Source organism: Rhizoctonia solani, chromosome 2, assembly GCF_016906535.1.
Source record: "Rhizoctonia solani chromosome 2, complete sequence".
Lineage (NCBI taxonomy): Eukaryota > Fungi > Basidiomycota > Agaricomycetes > Cantharellales > Ceratobasidiaceae > Rhizoctonia > Rhizoctonia solani.
In genome coordinates, this window is record NC_057371.1 from 1,638,615 (window position 1) to 1,658,327 (window position 19,713).

The 19,713-nt window shown below is 49.3% G+C and overlaps 11 protein-coding genes across 11 annotated transcripts; 5 read left to right on the forward strand and 6 right to left on the reverse strand.

Moving 5' to 3' along the window:
• Nucleotides 1-949: 949 nt before the first annotated feature.
• Nucleotides 950-1,839, reverse strand: RhiXN_05139 (uncharacterized protein; the record flags this gene model as incomplete). The annotated part of the gene is made up of 3 exons (XM_043324955.1): nt 950-1,297; nt 1,354-1,482; nt 1,549-1,839. 3 exons carry the CDS (start codon nt 1,837-1,839, stop codon nt 950-952), a joined length of 768 nt encoding a protein of 255 aa, XP_043177374.1.
• A 223-nt stretch (nt 1,840-2,062) lies between these two features.
• On the reverse strand, nt 2,063-3,730 carry RhiXN_05140 (3-beta hydroxysteroid dehydrogenase/isomerase family protein; the record flags this gene model as incomplete). Its single annotated transcript, XM_043324956.1, has 7 exons — nt 2,063-2,117; nt 2,174-2,387; nt 2,441-2,480; nt 2,540-2,699; nt 2,749-2,789; nt 2,847-2,883; nt 2,931-3,730. 7 exons carry the CDS (start codon nt 3,728-3,730, stop codon nt 2,063-2,065), a joined length of 1,347 nt encoding a protein of 448 aa, XP_043177375.1.
• Nucleotides 3,731-4,151: 421 nt separating this feature from the next.
• Nucleotides 4,152-6,821, reverse strand: RhiXN_05141 (major facilitator superfamily transporter; the record flags this gene model as incomplete). The annotated part of the gene is made up of 17 exons (XM_043324957.1): nt 4,152-4,307; nt 4,356-4,508; nt 4,563-4,657; nt 4,714-4,764; nt 4,818-4,841; nt 4,890-4,935; nt 4,985-5,114; nt 5,169-5,288; nt 5,336-5,508; nt 5,561-5,611; nt 5,666-5,763; nt 5,806-5,929; nt 5,997-6,110; nt 6,170-6,450; nt 6,506-6,523; nt 6,587-6,596; nt 6,654-6,821. 17 exons carry the CDS (start codon nt 6,819-6,821, stop codon nt 4,152-4,154), a joined length of 1,812 nt encoding a protein of 603 aa, XP_043177376.1.
• Nucleotides 6,822-7,077: 256 nt separating this feature from the next.
• On the forward strand, nt 7,078-8,110 carry RhiXN_05142 (GNAT family acetyltransferase; the record flags this gene model as incomplete). Its single annotated transcript, XM_043324958.1, has 4 exons — nt 7,078-7,221; nt 7,277-7,463; nt 7,549-7,816; nt 7,945-8,110. The coding sequence occupies 4 exons, from the start codon at nt 7,078-7,080 to the stop codon at nt 8,108-8,110; spliced, it is 765 nt and encodes a 254-aa protein (XP_043177377.1).
• A 1,571-nt stretch (nt 8,111-9,681) lies between these two features.
• Nucleotides 9,682-11,806, forward strand: RhiXN_05143 (uncharacterized protein; the record flags this gene model as incomplete). The annotated part of the gene is made up of 3 exons (XM_043324959.1): nt 9,682-9,851; nt 9,905-10,392; nt 10,455-11,806. The coding sequence occupies 3 exons, from the start codon at nt 9,682-9,684 to the stop codon at nt 11,804-11,806; spliced, it is 2,010 nt and encodes a 669-aa protein (XP_043177378.1).
• Nucleotides 11,807-12,483: 677 nt separating this feature from the next.
• RhiXN_05144 (integral membrane family protein) lies at nt 12,484-13,143 on the reverse strand (the record flags this gene model as incomplete). The annotated part of the gene is made up of 4 exons (XM_043324960.1): nt 12,484-12,565; nt 12,618-12,666; nt 12,718-12,903; nt 12,978-13,143. 4 exons carry the CDS (start codon nt 13,141-13,143, stop codon nt 12,484-12,486), a joined length of 483 nt encoding a protein of 160 aa, XP_043177379.1.
• A 256-nt stretch (nt 13,144-13,399) lies between these two features.
• On the forward strand, nt 13,400-15,396 carry RhiXN_05145 (glucose-6-phosphate isomerase; the record flags this gene model as incomplete). The annotated part of the gene is made up of 7 exons (XM_043324961.1): nt 13,400-13,421; nt 13,481-14,306; nt 14,356-14,638; nt 14,691-14,915; nt 14,976-15,149; nt 15,190-15,294; nt 15,352-15,396. 7 exons carry the CDS (start codon nt 13,400-13,402, stop codon nt 15,394-15,396), a joined length of 1,680 nt encoding a protein of 559 aa, XP_043177380.1.
• A 251-nt stretch (nt 15,397-15,647) lies between these two features.
• RhiXN_05146 (glucose-6-phosphate isomerase) lies at nt 15,648-16,136 on the forward strand (the record flags this gene model as incomplete). The annotated part of the gene is made up of 1 exon (XM_043324962.1): nt 15,648-16,136. The coding sequence occupies one exon, from the start codon at nt 15,648-15,650 to the stop codon at nt 16,134-16,136; it is 489 nt and encodes a 162-aa protein (XP_043177381.1).
• A 42-nt stretch (nt 16,137-16,178) lies between these two features.
• Nucleotides 16,179-16,993, reverse strand: RhiXN_05147 (uncharacterized protein; the record flags this gene model as incomplete). Its single annotated transcript, XM_043324963.1, has 4 exons — nt 16,179-16,312; nt 16,365-16,568; nt 16,625-16,754; nt 16,823-16,993. The coding sequence occupies 4 exons, from the start codon at nt 16,991-16,993 to the stop codon at nt 16,179-16,181; spliced, it is 639 nt and encodes a 212-aa protein (XP_043177382.1).
• A 152-nt stretch (nt 16,994-17,145) lies between these two features.
• Nucleotides 17,146-18,426, reverse strand: RhiXN_05148 (PQ-loop repeat-containing protein 1; the record flags this gene model as incomplete). The annotated part of the gene is made up of 9 exons (XM_043324964.1): nt 17,146-17,243; nt 17,302-17,378; nt 17,434-17,508; nt 17,636-17,749; nt 17,853-18,024; nt 18,076-18,144; nt 18,194-18,219; nt 18,283-18,304; nt 18,357-18,426. The coding sequence occupies 9 exons, from the start codon at nt 18,424-18,426 to the stop codon at nt 17,146-17,148; spliced, it is 723 nt and encodes a 240-aa protein (XP_043177383.1).
• A 119-nt stretch (nt 18,427-18,545) lies between these two features.
• On the forward strand, nt 18,546-19,617 carry RhiXN_05149 (Cytochrome C/C1 heme lyase; the record flags this gene model as incomplete). The annotated part of the gene is made up of 4 exons (XM_043324965.1): nt 18,546-19,018; nt 19,103-19,216; nt 19,280-19,386; nt 19,484-19,617. The coding sequence occupies 4 exons, from the start codon at nt 18,546-18,548 to the stop codon at nt 19,615-19,617; spliced, it is 828 nt and encodes a 275-aa protein (XP_043177384.1).
• Between the last annotated feature and the right edge of the window lie 96 nt (nt 19,618-19,713).

The window sequence follows — 19,713 nt, forward strand, 5'->3', positions numbered from 1 at the left end:
GGTTTGTTGAAGCTTATTATCCTAGAGTTCCTGATCTCCGGTGGCGCTTGGGCCCACACGTGATCCCACCCAGGTTGGGGAAATGTCTCCTCTTTGAATAGTTTTGAATAGGTTTGTTGTATGTTTGCATTTTTTACTCTGCAAAGTATCCGTCAAGCTTTGAAAAATTGAACCAAGAAAAAACAAAGAATATCATTTTTTGTCTGGATACCCGATACCGTCGTGATGTTTCAGCTTTGAACTTCCTGTGAATTGGTTTTGACGCGCATATATGATGGTTTGGTTAACATAATCCAGCTTGATTCGTTCTGATTACTAATAGGCTTTGCATCGTAACTCACACTGAGGGAACCGTCACTAACATATCCTCAGTCACCACAAACGGTTTATTGTTTCGATAAACATCTTTTTCAATCACCACAAGAGTTTTATCAAAAAGTATTTCATTCAAGTCCAAATCCAAATGCTAACGCTACAGGTAATGACGTGAAGCAGAGTGCAGGATACAAGGTCCAGCACCGAAAAATGTGAGAACAAATTCAAAAATGACAATGTAGAATGAATAGAATGTAAGAATGTAGGTGCAGAATGAATATAATATAGAATGTGAATGGTCAATGAAGTGATGACGAGGCAATGATGACGAGGACAGAAAGGGTAGGCATAGGAGAAAACAGAGAGGATGGGGCATATGGTGGCGAGAGCGCCAAAAGTTCAAATCCGAGCTTAGAACCGCCCAAATCGGAAGGGAGTCTTGCGCCTCATGCGAAGGGGCGCATTAGAGAGAACCGGAGAGTTCTCATCGTCGAGGTCCATGCGGGTCAGGGCAGGCCTGGTCGCCATGGGTTTCGACTTAATGGATTAAATCGTGGTTTGATGTTTAGTGCTTCGCGCATTGGAGCTGGAGTAGGCGAAGAGGCAGGAGTATACATCTCGAACCCTTGGCTATTTAAGCTCCAAATGCTCGAGACTGGGCGTTTCCGAATGACGCGTAGTCCAACCCTGGCTTTCGAATAGTACCATGAGGTAGATAGACTAAGCTTGAGCGGTTGAAATCCGCGATGAGAACGTCGACCTCCATATTCGGGTCGGCCATGAAGTATCTTACAAGCGCAAGGCAACGCAGAAGCGTTTGCGCTTCATCGAGTAGTTGCATGTCCTGGTTTCTTTGGTCAGGGAAGTTCCGGAGGATATTAAGTGCAGCACTAACCTTGGCGGACAGTTTACTCTTCTTAACTAGAACCTTTCGGTTTATTCCTAAGGCCTTGCAGTCGCACTTCAAGTTGCTTGGGATCAACTGTAACGTAACCTGTTAGGGGCTATGCATGACCACATGGAACAAATCCGACACACCTTGAGGGACTCGAATTGAAGTAAAGTATCGATATCATAGTAGATAGAAAGAAGGATGATTTCTTGCTTGAGGGAGAGGATGTCGTTGATTGTTCGAGCATCCAAGAGAAAGTTCGCAGAGTTGGTTTTCTACCGAAATGTCAATTAGGGGCGAATGAGACAACGGTCAAGCATATATGGCCTCCTGGTGCTTACGATGAGAGCAAACATATTGATTATAACACCCAAGAGCAAGTAGCTCATGGGAAAATCCATCCCGACCGTCTTGAGGGCCAGGCAGAGGCGCATATGGAATTCGCTAGCGGGTCCGAAGTCCATTGTGTTGTGTGGGTAGATGGGAGCTGAAGGGATAGTATATGTTAGAAGAATAGAAGGCGGAGATGGGGTTGTGGTCGCAAAGAAGAGGGGAGCGTTCGAACATCTCCCAACATATATAGGAGCCTGCGGCGGAGGTATTTCCTTGGAATTATTCCCGCTCGAAAACATAGCCGTATTTATGAGCAATCATCGCACATGTATCAAGTAGATTCATAGAATGATGCGATTGTACTCACTTGATGTAAATCCTGCTGCTGAGGAGTAGGCTCAGATGTAGTGAGAAGTCGGGTGATGTTTGTGCTTGAGGCGCGAGATCACGTGCAACTTGGCCCAAGCAAGGATTGATTCTTTAAAGCGTACTATACATCCGATTCATAGCTTATATCGACCTTCAATCGTCTACTGTCCACTTGATAGTTTGCGCGGTGGACCAATAATTGCGATACCTTGATGTGTGTCTTTCAGCCACGGCTCGAGAGTGCAATCAACGAATAGCACTTACCCCAAGACCTTCCGCGCTCTCGAATCGTCCACAATTACGTCGGCGAATGACAGGTCCCACATCATAGGTTGAAGAAAGGTCATCTTAGTGTCCACAGCCCACTTGGGAACGTACGTAGTCTCAAGTCGAGTAACTTTAGACAAAAGTTTGAGGGAAAAGTAGCGAATGAGAAAGAACGCTTCTAATAAATGTGAGATAGCATATAGAGCCAGAGCTGTGATCAAAACATTTTAGCCACCTAACTACTCTTTGATTGCACGTACTCACCTGGAGCCCGTTTAAATCCCAAATCTCGTTGACTATAGAACTAATTTTTGGCAACTAGTGTTACTAGATAATACGAGAAAAATTAGTCTGGAAACAAACCTGGATCATGCGTCGGATCTCATCGAATGAATGGGCTCTTGTCTGTCCTGTGATAGCAAATGCTTGGCCGGCACTCTCCTTTGGGTTATTAAGCAATGCGTCCGCCAATTGGACATGCGCTCGAGAAAGATCCCATGGGTTTACTATATTCTGAAAGTACCTGTGAAAACTCATGAGCACCAGCAAAAATTAACATTAAAAGTGCTTACTCTCCACCCCAAACAAGATTAGGCCCTGGGTTAGTGAAATACTAGAATAAATAAGTAAGGCCTTCAAGATCAAAGCTCTATAAAGTGTAATGACATACAAAAGATACCCAAATGTCATGGGGTCCGGTGATAGACCTATCAGGTGATTAGTTTTGTACGGGTTCGAAAAGCCAAGTACGCACATTCCTGGTCTCAGAACTCCAGTTCGAACGCCCTTGACTCCATCCGCGGCACGTACAAATATATCCGCTTCGCGTTTAGTATGAAGGTAGTAGTTGTTCGCACATGTTACGTCTTCCGGGTTGGTGTCACCAAACACAACCCCCTTGCGAGGCGCCAGGCCGTTCTCGTATCCAAGGCGCATATACCATGCAGGAGGGACAAGAATCGCAATGCTGGATGTGTACACAAATGATTTAACGGTTCCGAGTTCTTGTGCAGCCTTGAGAACGTTCTTGGTTCCCTCCACGTTAACTCGGTGGCTAAGATGTTTCAGGTATGGTAGCCGCTCATAGTTCCTGATGACTGCGACAGTGTGGAATATGGCCTCTGCAGTGCGCCCAGTGTCTCCGAAAGGTCTAGAAATGGCTTCTTGGATCGACTTGTAATCGGTTACGTCTGCTTTGATAAACTCTGCGTGGGAAATATGATGTGGGGCATTTGGATCTCCAGATATTTTGGGCGGGGCGACATCAATGATGCGAACCAGCGTTTCCCCGCGACCAAGCAGTGTCCTGACAAGACATTGTCCAACGTTTCCCGCTCCTCCAACCACTATATAAGCCTTCCCGGTTGCCCCTCCGGCCGCCTTCATAGCTTTCGCCATATCATCAGGTGTAGGGATTGTCACTTGCGAAAGCTCTTCATCGGAGCTGTTCTTGGCTATATAATCATAGACAGCAGGGTTGGGAGTGATAAGCCGTTTTCTAAGAGCTAAAATGTACACGAACAGAGTTATCCCTAGGATAGCCCAGAGAGTCATCGTGGTTCAGATATAAACTTTATGGCCCCATGACCGAGCTTTTCAAAAGTGACCGGTAATCACGTGTGGAGGCTGAAGATTGTATGGAAGGACAGTTTAATCAACTTCCATGGATCAGCCCCGACGCTTAGCGAGTATGGGAAAGAACCGTGTATCTTTCTTTCTTTGGGAAAGAAAATAGTGTAATTTAAACATGCGGTTAAGGGCGAGGCATATGCGCTCACAACCGCCTCACAGACCCGACGCAGATGTGTTAAATGTACTACCGATTCATGTTGATCCTGGAAATACAGATGGTTGAAAAATAGATTTTTTGGAGTCAATTTTAACCCAAATATTTGTTAGACACTAGTTGCCAAACGAGGTTTTCTGCGGGGTGATGTGGCCAGTCCGCCCTCCGGATCAAATCCATCATCCGACTCTAAAGTAGACAAACGTCGTACGCGGATTCGCGGCGTCGGACGAATGGGCGGGAGTGCATCTCGACTTCGTCCACCGCGCTTTCGTTAGAAAGGTTGCTAGGTGTAGGTGAAGCAGGTGCTGGCGTTTCAGGTTCATCGAGAGGTACCTCAGGAAGCTATCATGTGGTTAGTATAGGAAAACGCACATAAAGAATAAGGCTCACCCAAAGTCGGAGAATAAAAGAAACCAAACTGCAGGCCGCTGCATACAAAAACACATACCTCAATGCTTCGCCATACGAATCGCGCGCTGCACGTTGCAGGTGCTCTTCGAGATTTACCACTAATTTACTCGAATGACGGATACGAACAACCCACTAGGGGTTGGTTTAAGTGCTCGAGAACTCCACGAATTAATAATTAAATCCCACCTCATCGGCATCCTTTCCCGTGATTCGCGAACGTAGCTCCCTATCGAGAACTGACTGGAAAAACGCAGAGCTAACGGCCACACCTAACACCTGACCTGTGCGGCACAGTCAGCCTGTCATGATGCTCCAACTAAAACATTGGTTCACGCACCAACTCCGCGGTATAACTGAGTAAAGCCGGTGCCAACAGCCAATTGTGAATCTGATAAGGTCTGAATGGATAAACTAGCCGGAGTATCGTTCTGTAATACTTACTATCAATCGAGGCCAACAGACAAACTAATCGGATGTCAGCTGAAGTATGGTACTGATTGAATTTTTGCTCACTCAAAGTAGTTTGTAACACAACAGCATTTCCGAAGCCTAGCGGGATCTGAATAAAATAATCAATGTTACCCAACCATGCAAATTGATTCACCCACAATACTAAACCACTGCTCGAAACTACTAGAGTTTTCTCTAAGACGGTAAACAAGCAAGGAAGCAATGCAAGGAAACAGCCCAAAAAGATTTGTCAAGATCTTATACCGACCCGTCTTGGCCATGTACCATCTGTTGCACATTAATGGATTGATACAATAGCTGACTTCCAATAGCACCACTCACCCTGCAAACAGAGACCCCAACGACATTGCAACAGAGTTGGGTAACAAATGAGCACCTGCCACACCAGCACTCTGAAGTTGAACCGTCTCAAACCACATCGGGAAGAAATACATAATGGCACTGGACAACAGTCAGTTTTACATAAACTATCAATCGGGCGGACTTACAAGTTGCACATTGAAACGAGGGCATTACTATAGCCTATTATGACTGGTACGCTTTCCTTAAGTAGCGAAGGTGCTAGCATTGGTTCATACGCGAGTTTCAACTCGACGAATAGAAACGCCATGGCGGCTAGGATCATAACGGCCAAGCTCGTCACTACTGGTGCACTATCCCACTGCGCAGAAAGTCAGCATATATCCGTGGCCCAAGTTGCAAAGTCCACATACAGCATACTCTTGGTTGTATTTGAAACTAAGGAAAAACAACAACGCTCCAACCTAGTATGGATTGAGTTATTACAGCAGAAACGTATTAGAATTTGACACACTCACACTAACAAACATGGTCGCACATCCTCCGTAATCGATTCGTTTAAGAATTTCCTTGGCTCCTCTCCCTCGACCAGGCGTTACATAGTCTTTGAGAACCGCTTTCAGATATTGAGCGGTCAATTTGTGAGAACTTCACTCACGTAAGTTGGCAGAAGTGAGAAAGAACGATACGGCAAAAAACGGGATCTGTATAAGAAAGGCCCAACGCCATCCAAAACGGTCGCTAATCCAGCCTCCAAGAGGACCGCCAAGGCCCATTCCAGCCTGTAAATGCAAGCATCAATAGCTGTAATGAAGACTACGTTCCGTGGGGTTTGGTCATGATACATACCCCATTGAACAAAGACGCAATGCCCTGTGTCAAACTCCTTTCCCGTATTGTGTACATGTCCGATGTGATAATCGAGGCCGTGGTAAATATCCCACCACTGCCCATGCCCGAAAGCTGTACATCAAAGTGAGAATACAGCCCCCATAAAAAAAGCACAAGAAAAAAAAACGCACAAATCGCGCGGCAATCAACATCTCCAAGCTATTCGAAAGCCCACATGCCAATGTCCCCACAGCTGCGAACAGGACCGCGGTCTGGTTGGCTCCTCGGCGACCTAGAACGTTGCATAGTCGACCGTACAGAGGAGTGAACGTGCAAGTCGCGAGTAGAAATCTGGTCGGTCCAGATTTGGTTACCTCTGTGCAAGTGCTGGTCTGAGTTTGAAATACGTACGATGTGCCTAGCCAACTGGCCTGGTTCGAGCGGTTGTATTCCGAAGAGATGGATGAAATTACTAGTGTATAGGGGTAAGTGATGAAGTTTGGTAATACGTAGATTGATATGCTCACGCGTGGCTACCATTGTCGCTTAATTCCAAAAATATAGAATTAGCGCGAGTCATTCTCACAGGTCTCGACGTTCAAACTCACTGTTCACAGACTGTCCCAAACCACTCGTTCAATACGCATTGATTAAGGCTTGGTAATCTGGGCTCACCGCAAGAAACATGGCAACCCAAATACCAGCCAAAATACCGACTCGTGTGCCTTTAGTAATCTCGCTCGGTCCAAGGTGGCGCTCCGAGCCGGCCTTTACTTGAACAGGATTTCCGGTAATGGAAGCCCATCCAGGGGGGTTCGCGGTCCAGCAAGGGTTGTCGCTCATTGACAGTCATCCCTGTTGTCGTCGTAGGGTCGTAGAGGTGTCCACATTAACATTCTCTCAACCAGAAAAGAAGCGATCCGGCCGATTGCTGAATAATATGGTGTCAATGACATAATGGCCGGCGATTTTACAAAGTAATAGACTATCCGTTTTGGGCGTTGTGTGTATCCCTGTTTATTTGCGCCGTGCATAGAATATGACCGACTCGCAGCAAGGAAACTTTCTCCCAGTGCATTCATAATTTCGACAACGACGGATGGTGGAAGTAATAAACAACTACACCCCTCCCCCTCCCAAAGGACCCGTAACTCTCCCCGATCCCGATGCTCCGTACGACCTCAACTTTCGCTTCCCAGTAAGGGAGCTCGAATCGGACAAACTAAAGCTCGTCCCATTTGTGGTAGATCAACCAAGTCACATGTGATGAGCGCAATTAACAGATATTATCACTTCAGCCTTCTATTCATGGCCAGGCCTTGGTCGAAGGCATGAAGCCCCACCCAGAGCTCCTTCAGTATCTGCCCTGGAATCCGTTTGACACGCTTCACGAATTCGAACTTCATTTCGAGCAGCGCATCCGTAGTGATCCCACGTGGATGGTCTATGCGTTGCTCGACAAGTCAAAGATCATCCCGGGACAAGGTAAAACCCAAAACCTAATCTCAGTCCGTGCCTCTCAGCTGACCTCGCAATTGCGGGATTCGCTCTCTTTCTGTCTCTCAAAAAGTGCATGGCCAGCTCGCAGGGACAATTGGGTACCTACGCGCCTCGCCCGAAACGGCGAGTGTCGAGATCGGGTACGTGATCGTGCTCCCATCGTATCAGCGCACATTTGTCTCGACGCACGCGATCGGGCTGTTGCTTGATTATGCGCTTCAAAAACCGGGCGATGGCGGATTGGGTTTGCGCCGTGTGCAATGGATGGCGCATGTGGACAATAAGCCAAGTGTACGAGCGGCGGAGCGGATGGGATTCAAAATGGAGGGAGTTCTTCGGTGAGTTTGTTCGATTCGGGGGGTGGGGGTTGACAGGCTTCCTTTGCGATGAGCGGTCTTTGGGTGGTTTAACGTCTGGGATGTGTACTGATGTACGGACGATAACGGTTGTTTTTGTTATAATCTAGGTGGGATCGAACCGTACCGGTCGACAAAGCGAATGGGCTTAAACCTCGCGAAGATGACGTGATCCAATTGAAAGGGCGTCATTCAGCTATACTATCAATGTGTTGGGACGATTGGGAAGGTGGGGGACGAGAACATGTTTACAAAATAATGGCGAGGAGATCGTGAGCTGGGAGTGTATCGGACGAGTCGTAGTTTGGTCGTAGGCGGGACAGTACCGATTGGGTGGATGAAATAACAAGCAGAGGATAAGCTGAGGTCATCCGTTGTTCGAGGTCTCGCCAAACATATTGGCAAGCGAGTATCAAAATGCGATAGCCTGGACTTGAGATACTTTAGACCTGTTTGTCAGAGATCCGTTCAAGGCCGAATCCATCATAGAGCGCAAAGTCTTATCAGGTCGGAATTATAGGCCTGGTATACACTATCAAAAAGGCTAGTTTAATCTAATTCAGCCACGCGAAGAAAGTCGGTGCACACAGACTGGCCGCCGACCCTTTGGTTTATCTCTATCCAGAGCGTCGCCGATTGACCAAGGAGGTCCCAAACGCTCGTACCTGAGTTTCCAACCCCAGGAAAGCTAATCTCTGCGGGGTTCAGTCACGTCGAGGTCATGGAACACTTCAAACGCAGTCGGATACGTGGAGCAAATGCATGTGGGCCGATACAGGACGTAGCCAGAAAAGATCGTATCAGAAAGTCTGCTTCTGTCCCGGAGAGATATCGGTGGACGTAGCAGTCGGACGACCGTAGCCGCCTAGAATGCTGAAAGACCGAGAATCTGAATACGGGCGGCGTAAAGTGTGTCGTCATAAGATAAGAGAAAGGCTGTCGTGAGAATAGTGTTTTAAGGTGTGTGTATGTCTTAGTGATGGTTGGGAGATTCGGTCCGGAGAGCGGGCAGAAAGCGAGCAAGGCACTCGGGCTATATGGCCATATTGGTGATTCTGACCGTGCGCGTACCGTTTTGGGCATCGCGAGGCAGATATCAGTACAGATTGTATGGGGCAGATAAAATCACAAGATGAAAATTTGGCGGGATGAGCCGCGAAGAATGCTCGGTAGGTGGGAAGAAATAGTCGAATGTATGCGATGGTGCTATGTTTATATGCAGTATGAAATGAGAATGAGCGTCCGAGGTCATCGCGCGCATATTGGATCGTAGGTATTGTGGAATGCAAAGCAAGTTGGACCCGGGGATACGGGATCTGATCCAGCGCGATTTCCCCAGCTGATTGGCGAATTTGCGAAAAAGGCAAGCGGCGCTAAGGACACATGGGTGTGATGACTCGTATCACGTGCGAATCGATTCGAGAGCGAACATTTGAGAAAGCGAAAGCGACCATAAGATTCTCGCTCGCCCGCCCGCTGTGTAGTTGGTATCCCTTCCGGGCCTACGCACCTGAACCAGAGAGCCCACGACCGAGGGCCTAGCGCCTTGCGTCGGAGCCGCCACAGGTAGGTAAGAGTGAATGTTGCCACTGGGCGTCCCAGTAGCGAGTTGCTCACACTGCCCAGTATTCCCCGCAGTTGGTAGCGAGGGGTCATAGGACTGCCCCGCACAAGCTGAAACGGCCGGGGAATTGCCTATTGTCAGTTGCGAAGTTATCCGCCACACGCTGCCAGCACACGATCGACATTCTTCTCCCTCCCACCACCACCTTGTCCTCCTCGACAGTCCATCCCCCAGACGCGTCATCTAACCGATTGTATCTTGTCTTATGCTCGACGCGTCCGCAATGATTCCTGTTCCATCTTCGTCGCAGCAGCCCCTGAAACCAATTCTGAAACGGAGTGGGAGCAATACCGTCACCAAGTCTGTCACATTCAGCGCAACCAACTCGCAGGTATTCTTTGCCGATGACTGGGATCGGTCTGCAGTTGAAGTCGTGTCCAAGCTGAGCTATAGGTGTGTTCGAGACCTACATATTGACACACTATCGATACTGATCTCGATTGCAGCGATGTTCTCGAGCTGAAACAGCTTTCCCTCGAGTCCCTACCCAGTGACCGCCACGCGTCAATGGGGCTCTCGCCGCTATTGTCCCACGTTCCGCTCACGCTTTGTCCATTGACTTGTGAAGAGCCAAAAAATTCTAGCTCTTCTTCTACCGAGTCACGCGCTGCTGCACCGCCATCTTCATCGGCATCATCCTCGGAGCCCAAGGCTTCCCCTCTCGTTGTTCCTGATTTGTCCATTCTCGCATCACCAGTGCCGACATCCAGTGCGGTTCCATCCGTACTTCCTCGTCCGCCGCTGTCTCCGGTGTCCTCGGATGCTGGCTCGTCGGCCTCGGTGTCTATGGGGTCCGTCTCACCCCGAACAACTTCCGACTCGTCCCCCGAGTCTACGCCCCCAAAGATATCCGTTCAACTCACCGCACCTGTTCCAGTCAGGCGACAACTCATGATGAGTTTCCAGCCCCTCTTGCCCGAACCCGGCGCGGAATGTTAGTCTGGACTCTATACTGTGTCTGCTTCTGCTTCTCACTCTAATTATGTATCCACATAGTGCCTCCTTCTCCTGTATTGTCCGCCTCAAGCTTATCCGATTCATCCACCGACACTGGAAAAACGCTGTCTATTCTTCTAACGCAAGATCCCATGACACCGACCACTCCACGCACACCACACACGCCCAGCCAGCTGAGCCCAATTCCCGCTTCCCCCATCAGCCCGACATCATTTGTATTTGGCCCCGCCCCAACTCAGGGTTCTTCGCCAAACAAGTCCCGGTCCTCTCGCGCAGCAGACTCGGCGCGGTCCTCGGCTCTGCTCGGGCCCAAGTCGGGAGACTTCGGGCAATCTCCCCCGACTAAGTCCGCGGCGGGCAATGTCTCCCCCGTCTCGCCAATTTCACCTGCCTCGGACAAGACAGTATCCGTCGCCTCTGAACTCGTGCGGCCCGTCCCGCGCCGAGCATACACTCCTGTATCGGACATCCCGTCCCTTGCTCCGAGCCCACAGACGTCTCTCGTTAGGCGCGCTAGTCTTAGCTCGGCTCCGGACCTAGATCCCGTTCAGCGCACCAAGGGATCGCGCGGATTTGACGAGTCTCGCGGGACGAAGCGCCTCGCAATTGCAGCAAGCGCTTGGGTTGATGGGGCTTTGCCGTCGCACAAGGAAGAGCTAGAGACAAGCATTCCGACTCCTATCGAGCCGAATCTGCGCAGCGTACCATTGCCGCCGGCTCCAACCCCGCCCCGTTCACTCCAGCGGTCCAACAGTTTGAACGAGTCTCAGCCTCGTCCGTTCAAGTACACTAACCCTTACTCTCAAATCCGGGAAAGCGACGAGTCCACCTCTGTAGGCGAGACTACTCCCCGTCTGCACACGCGCCGCGCCAGCTCGGACAGGGCAGTTCAACTTACACGCGATTTACCTGCTGCCGCATCTATCAAGAGCACGAGTCTAGCGCTTCCAAATGCTCAAGAAGATAGCCTTGGGCTCAGCATCGCCCCTCGTGCGCGTCCCCCTCCGGTCTCGATGAGCCGGCCTGTCCCGGCACACCGCGCGAGCGTACATGGATATCCTGTCGGTACTAATCGTCCACCCTCGCCCACCCCACAAGCCTTTTCGCGAGGCTATCCCTCCCCGCTCTCGCCCAACCCACCTCTGAGTCATCAGCAACCCCAACTGCAGTCTCGCTCCGGAAAACCTCTAGCAACCAAGGACGCCAATGCCAACAGGCCCCTGCTCGAGCCACGTTCGGCTAGCTACACACTCTCGGACAGCGGCAAGGGTGCCAACTTGTTTGATCGCAAGCCACGTAGCGCAAGCGATCTGCCACTTGTGGCACCTCCCGCCGTTGCGACATATTCTGCTCCACTCGGACGTCCGAAGAACAGCAAGGTCAGCCGATGAGATAAAAATCACTACAGCTTGCCTTTTTTCATTTGGGGGGCCTTTTTTGCGGTTGGGGCTGAATGGTGGAAGAGTAGAAGAAGAAACTCTACACGCCCGCCTATCCTATCCGGTCCCTATTTGCCGTCCCTTTACGTAGTCCTATATCTAAATTGCTTGCACGTGTTGTCTTGTTTGTTTTATACCTCAACTATTGGTCGTGTGTGCCTGCCATGTCTCTTGTTCCTGTTTATATGTCTCCTACCCATTTTGATCTTGGTCGCCGTCGTTTTGCCTTTCCGATATACAACATTCCCGCATTTCTTTTCTTCGTAGTTTTATCTCTTTTGGTGTCGTGGCCATTTTGTCCGTTCTTGCCATCACACTTGATATCCTTTTTTTTTGTGCCTTGGGTCTTCCATCCTCCATCTCTTCGTCGTATATGTACGTTTTCATGTTATCCTCCCCCCTGTATCAAGCCATCCACGCTATCCCTGTCGACCGTTTTTTGGGCTCTTTCTGTCTGCTTGCTTGGTACATTAGCACCTATAGAATTGAAATTTGTTTGTAGTGACTTTTTTCGGATTGTGTGTATTATAACATGCAAGAACCTGTATGGTAGAATTAGACGAGTGTATATACCAGCACTGTGCTGTACTTACGAAATAGATAGAAATATAGATAGCGAGAGCGAATAGCTATAACATTACAATCACGGTTGAATAGGAACCCATTACAGCAACGAGGGTGAGGATGAGCGCCCACAAAAAGGGAACCCAACTATGCATTGTTAGTGCCACGCTTTACTCGAACCGATTCGAGAGTAACTCACGTAGACATGCTAAAGTACCCGACTGAATAGATGGCAGCAAGAACATATCCTGCACTAACCGTTAGTCCTCCTGACAAATGAACAACATTCCGTCACATACCAACAATCGCCGATCCCACAACCGCAAAGAACGTTCCGGTGAGTATAAAAGCAAGAACCACGGTGACGAACAGTTTCGGCGCACGGCGCTTTGCTAGACCCCGGACCAAGAGCGCAAACGTCCCGCACAATGCAAATGAAGAAGCATAGAATATGAGTGTCCAGTATAGAGTGAAGCGATATATCTCTGGGGTGGGGGGAGTTGAGATCAGAGCGAGTTTGGGTGGTTTCTCTCGATTCGGCAGAGAGGTGCGAGCTCACCAAACGAGTTGTACAAGTAGTATGTTCCCGGGGGCGGATTGTTTGGATCGTTATCGCCAAAATCGAATCGGGGGTCGTAGAGAGACGGGAAAGACGGTACGACGTATCCTGGTGGTGGAGTTAGTCCACCGCCATCGAATGGATTATCGAGTTGCTGGAATGACATCTCGCATCATGGGTCGTGGTCGAGTCTAAGCGCCCTTCGTTACCCCACAGCCGCACAAACGCCGAATGACGATCCTTCTTTTTGTTCCACGTGATATATTCCCACGATGATCGTTTGTTCCCATGGCTCATTCGCGTCCGGGCCGCAACTACTCCAGTACTCTCCCACGCCTCACGAACCGAGCCAGACGCGTTCATAAGGATCGCTGATCGAAAGTGCTAGTAGACAACATCGCATACATCCCACTATCTTGAATATGCCCGGAACCCTTGCATCCAGTGAGTCGACCAGAGCGTGCAATCTGCTGTATCGGGATTAACTCTTGTGGCGTGTGTAGACTACGAGAGCTGGAAGAAGCTCCAGCAGCTTTATGATCAGCAAAAGGAACAGATCGTCTTGAAGGACTTGTTCGCCAAGGATCCTCAACGATTCGCCAAGTTCTCTCGCGAGTACACCTCAGCGGACGACGCGTCCACGACTTTCTTACTCGACTACTCCAAGAACCTCATCAATGAGTCCGTTCTCGCCGAGTTGTTCTCCCTTGTGCGCGAAGCCGATGTCGAAGGTGCTCGCGACGCGATGTTTGCAGGCGAACACATCAATACGAGCGAGGATCGTGCGGTCCTTCACACTGCGCTTCGTAACTTTTCGAACAACTTTGTGAGCGAACCTGGTGCGGATGAGGTCCCGGCCGTCCTTGCGCACATCAAGGAGTTCACCGAGTCTGTGCGAAACGGACAATGGACTGGGTACACTGGCAAGAAGATCGAGGCCATCGTCAATATTGGTATCGGTGGTTCCGATTTGGGACCTGTCATGGTCACTGAGGCCCTGAAGCCGTATGCGAAGCGCGATCTCAAGGCGCACTTTGTTAGCAACATCGATGGTACTCACATTGCCGAGATTCTTCGTTTGTGCGACCCCGAGACGACGTTGTTCATCGTTGCGAGCAAGACGTTCACTACCCAAGAAACGATCACCAACGCTCAAACGGCCAAGTCCTGGTTCCTCAATACCGCCAAGGACGTCAAGCACGTAGCCAAGCACTTTGTTGCCCTCAGTACCAACACCAAGGATGTTACTGCTTTTGGTATTGCCAAGGAGAACATGTTCCAATTCTGGGACTGGGTCGGTGGTCGTTACTCGCTCTGGAGTGCTATTGGGTAAGCTGCTTGGAAAATATATACTAGAGATGTACTAACGCGCATTTAGTCTCTCGATCGCGCTCGTCATCGGTTATGACAACTTTGAGCAACTCTTGCGCGGTGCCGCTGGAATGGACCAGCACTTCCGTACCACTAAGCTTGAGGACAACTTGCCGGTCATCATGGCTGTCATTGGCATTTGGTACAATGATTTCTATGGAGCCCAGACCCATGCTCTCCTTCCTTACGACCAATACCTCTACAATTTGCCGACTACTTCCAGCAAGGCGATATGGAGAGTAACGGCAAGTTCGTTACCAAGGATGGAAACAGAGTCGATTATCAGACCGGTGTAAGTATGATATCTATCCTATTTCTCATTAATTGACAAGATTGTCGCAGCCCATCATCTGGGGAGCAGCTGGAACCAACGGCCAGCACTCATTCTACCAGCTTGTTCACCAGGGAACCAAGCTCATCCCCACTGACTTCCTCGCTCCCGCTACAACCCACAACACCCTCGCCGACACCGGCAACAGCTCGCGTCACCACCGCATCCTTCTCAGTAACTTCTTCGCCCAGCCCGAGGCTTTGGCGTTTGGAAAATCAGAGGAGCAGGTCCGCAAGGTATGTGCTGCTAATCCTAGTGTCAAAACGTGTGTACTTATGACGCCTCGTATTATACAGGAACTCGGCTCGGGAGCGTCCGAGGCACTCATCAAGTCCAAGGTCTTTGAGGGTAACCGCCCCAGCAACTCGATCATCTTCCCTCTTCTTACCCCCTCGACACTCGGTGCTCTCATCGCACTTTATGAGCACAAGTTTTCGTCCAGGGTATGGTATGGGGCATCAACTCCTTCGGTAAGTCCTCCTATAGCAATATAAAGACTCATCTAACGAGCGTGTATGCGCAGACCAAATGGGTGTCGAGCTCGGAAAGGTCTTGGCCAAGGCTATCCTTGCGCAGCTGGACAAACCCGAGGACGTCACAGGCCACGACAGCTCGGTGAGTATTAATTTAATAGATTCTTGTGTATAGCAGGCTAACTGACCGTTCTATTAGACGACTGGTTTGATTCACTACTACCAGAAGTACCGCAGGGAGTAAGGAGCTGCTCGGGGCTGGACTATCTTAGGCGGATTATTTGTAGTAATAATTAAAAGATTGAATTTAAACTCTTAATTGTTCATGCTGCAAAGCATCCATGAGTCTTATGTTGATTATCGGTAGTTCCTAGAATGGGACAAGGGTATAAAGACTCATATAGTTACTCTCCGTCCATCGAGATACGCTCCACGTGACAACATCCAATCTGGAACTGACCACTTGCACTTATCTCATCGGGAGGATACAAAATAATGTCTCTACCATCCATAGCCTCTATCTTGAACTCAAATGACACGTCCCGCACATCACCCTTGGCGCAAGCCCTGGCTACTCTGTTCGAGCCGTCCGAGATTCTATACACAAAGGTCGTCCCAAATCTTTCCCTTGGGCCATCTACAACGTACACGTCCTTGATTGATTCGGCCACAATACTTATTCTCTCACTCCCTTTGGCGGATCAAGCCCACTTCGTAGCGGGGCACCCACGCATCGGGGAAGTCAGCAACCTCTCAGCCCTCAGCGCCGCTGAACAGGCCAAACACGCGACTCCTCCCGAAGTATTGGAAAGGCTAAAAGAGCTAAACGAAGCGTACGAGAAACGATATCCTGGGCTAGTTTATATTACGTTTGTAAACGGACGCACGAGGGCAGATATTGTTCCTGAATGGAAGAGGCTGTTACAGGAGACCCGGTGGAAGTTGGCGGAGAGGATTGGAGGAAGGAGTTGCAAAGGGCTGTAGAGGACGTGGGGAAGATCGCCAAGAGTCGATTGGGCAAGTTGGTTATAGGTCCGGATTGAGATCCAGATCCAGCAGGTCGGCTTCTTGTTGCATTTGGGCTTGGTGTCTTTGATAGTCATGTCTGTATGGATTGAAAGCTGCTTCGACCGGGTCGACAGAGGGCGAGCGAAGGTTTTCTACAAAATATTTGGTGAATAAATAAATAAGATACCTCGTGTGGAGACTCACCAGGTTCCTTGGGATTAACCCTCTCCAAAGCTGGTCGTTCGGCCAACCTCCCAGCACGCATTTTCTCTTCGTTCGGGAAGGGAGGCTTAATCCAGTGTGGGGCTGGTTGGTCTGGTCCGATAGGTCCTTTCGAAGTCGGCGGTGCAGATGTAAATCCGCTCAGAATAGAGGCATAGTTGAGAAGCTGTTGGTAGGGAACAGCGCCTGCCGTTCAAGTTCAAATCAATCATACCCAAGCGTGGTGAGGCAAAAGATCTTACCCTTGGCAGACAATTCAATTTCCTTAATCCTCTTCTCTCCCTCCTCAACAATCCCACCCAACTCTTTATGCGCTTCGTCGAGGCTTGACCATACAGTTCTCAGCTTTTCATCCAACTCCAGGACTCGGTACTAAGATCCTCAATCAATTTTTGATTCGCTTGGTGTTCTCGCGCAGTAGCTAATGCCTGGGCCAATACCAAGTCTGTCTCGAGAAATGTCGAGATGTGAGGGGCTTGTTGCTGTGTTTGGGTACGTAAACCAGATTGAGAGAGCGAGGAAAAGAGCGAGTGAGTGAGCGTCTCGAAGGTCGTCAGTGGTGCATGAATCAGGTCTTGGGTCGTTTCGGGCTCGAGTGGCTGTATAGACATTGTGGTGGTTATGCTTTGGATGGGGCGCTTGACCTCATGTACAGACCCACGTGATGATACTTTCGTGTATTTCTATCTTCGAGCGAGACATTCGTACATCCGAGTTCTGTGTATATCACGTATTGTACACTTATATTCTGTCTAGCTTCAAACTAATCCTCAGCGAGCCTTAGGGCCTGCTCAATATCGTCTATATCGGGAAGAATAGCCGGGGGTTTATTCCCATAGTAGAACCGCTGCGCAACGATAGCTATGGTACCATAACCCGATTAGCCCATTTATTTTAAACGAAGCTTACGGGTACCCACCAAAATCGACAGACAACTGAAAAATAGCGCAAACCTTGAATTGCATAGGAGATGATTGAAGGAAGAAGTATACTGTTCTATTAATTGAAGTTAGTGGAAGGGAAAGGGAGTATTTCACTTGTCTCAGCTCACTTGTAGGCATCTCCTCCCACCCATCCTAGCAATGTCGACATGCGGAAGCCGTATAGTGATTTTTGTCGATAATTGCTATTTTGGAATGCATTGGTAGTGATTATGAGGGTTAGTTCAGATATTCAAAAGCGCAGTTCGAGTTATCGAGACAGTTGGGCTACGTTAGATTACTAATCAACAACAGAGGGGAGAAAGAGAGTACCTGTATAACTGCGGAAGAGGGAGTGTACTCTCGAGTCCGAGAGCGAAGAATCCAAGAGCGTCAACGAACCAAGACATGCGCCCAAAAATTAGCTCTACGATCGTTAAAACCACGCTATCGGCCATAATTAGTGGAGCACGACAAGCTGAAGATGACAAACCGGAGGAAGAGGGAGGGTGATAAATGAAGGAGTGACTATGTCGAGACAGGGACGTACATCAATCCAGCCAAAAATTCAATGTAGGTTCCATAGCTGGGCCACTGCCAGAACCCATACGGGCGCGTACTAACACCCACTGACTCGGGAGAGATATCCGGGCGATAGCGAATGCAGATATACAGGAGGGCGAGCTGCGCGAGTATCATTAAGATTGATTGAATGAGCAACGCTACAATCAACAGTTTAGTTCACAGTCAAGAACATGGGTGGGCAGACTTACGGAATTCAAATCGATTCCCAAGCCAAAAGAAACACCTTGCTATATTGGCTATTAACAGAATTGCGCATACTTGAAGAGAAAGTCAGTCAAATTTTAGTGGGCATATGATTGAGCGTACCGTCTCGGGAAAAGCCTGAAGAGTCTCTGCATATAGTCAAGCGATCAGTCAATCCGAACTGCTACCTCTGAGGTTGTGATTTGGCGTACTTGTTTCTAACGATTGAAACAGCTGTCCATAAAGCTATAAGCTGGGAGCAGTAGACAGAGTTGTCATTACTTACCCTGGTCGGCATAGACGAGTGGAGGCCCCACAGCCATACCAATACTTGAAAGTGTGGATATCCATGTCATTATGGTGGGAGGTATTGAACGGGAACGGTGCACGTGACCGGGTCCCACGATTTTGACGTGCGCTTGGGTTTTTGTGATCGGCGCTCATTTCTCTTTCTCTCCGTCTGTCGACGACTGCCATGGGTCAAAACGCTTCCACTCCTGCTCCTGCGCCAACAGCAGCTGTTAACCCTCATGCTGGGGTAACGGGTGCTCCTCCTCCAAGTTGTCCTATGCATACGGCCGCTCCTCCTCCGGTCGCCCAATGCCCGATCCCACATGATCCCGACGCACTAAACCCACATAACAATATGCCAATACTCAATCAAAATCGTGCACCGGGTCAAATAATGGACCTTCCAACAAACAGGTCTGTCTCATCTATTCCTCGGGCCGCAGGGAGCACGTATGGCCCTACCGGCCCTGCTGCTGGAGCAGACACTGCTGCAGGGAAATGGGAATACCCGTCTCCTCAACAGTTTTATAACGCGCTCGTGCGGAAGGGGTGGGAGACCCCAGAAGAACATGTCGAGACTATGGTTCATATTCATAATTTCCTTAACGAAGAGGCCTGGCTCGAGGTTCTGAGGTGGGAGGCCAAAAGAGAGGGCGGGTGAGTGGCCAAACCAATTGAATTTCAGCTCAATCACTTAATCCGAGTTCAACGAATTCAAACCCTAATCCCATGTCTTTTTAGCCCAGAAGAGGCAGCTGATCTCCAGCTTGTTAAGTTCCAAGGCCGACCCGGTCAGCTTTCACCCAAAGCCCGGCTATTCCAGTTTGCTGGTTGGCTTTTACCCTCTCGTTTCGAGTACGTGATCGCACTCACATTACCGGCGCCCAATACTCACGCTATTGGTATGGGTGTATGCAGCGTCCAACCACCGTTTGATCGCCATGACTGGATTGTTCGGCGTCCAAAGACACAAGAGGAAGTTCGATACGTGATCGATTACTACGGCGGAGAGTCGGATGAGAATGGTATGTTTTACACCAACCTTACTCGGTCCGATTTACTCAAGTTCTCGCAATTGGATTTCATCCGTCCGGATTAACCCAACGATCTGAATAATCACAGGTCAACCAGTATTCAACCTGGACGTCAGACCAGCATTGGACAACTTTGATAGCATCAAAATGAGGATTAGCGCCGCTACTTCTGAGGCATGGTCCACCTTCCGCCAGGGGAATACAGGAGCTCCCCAATCATAAAGGTGTACGCCCACCGAGGGTCTGGTTAGCTTAGATATCTATTATGTATTGTCAACATGCTCGTGTTGTGTATTTCCATTTCATTCAGTTATTTTT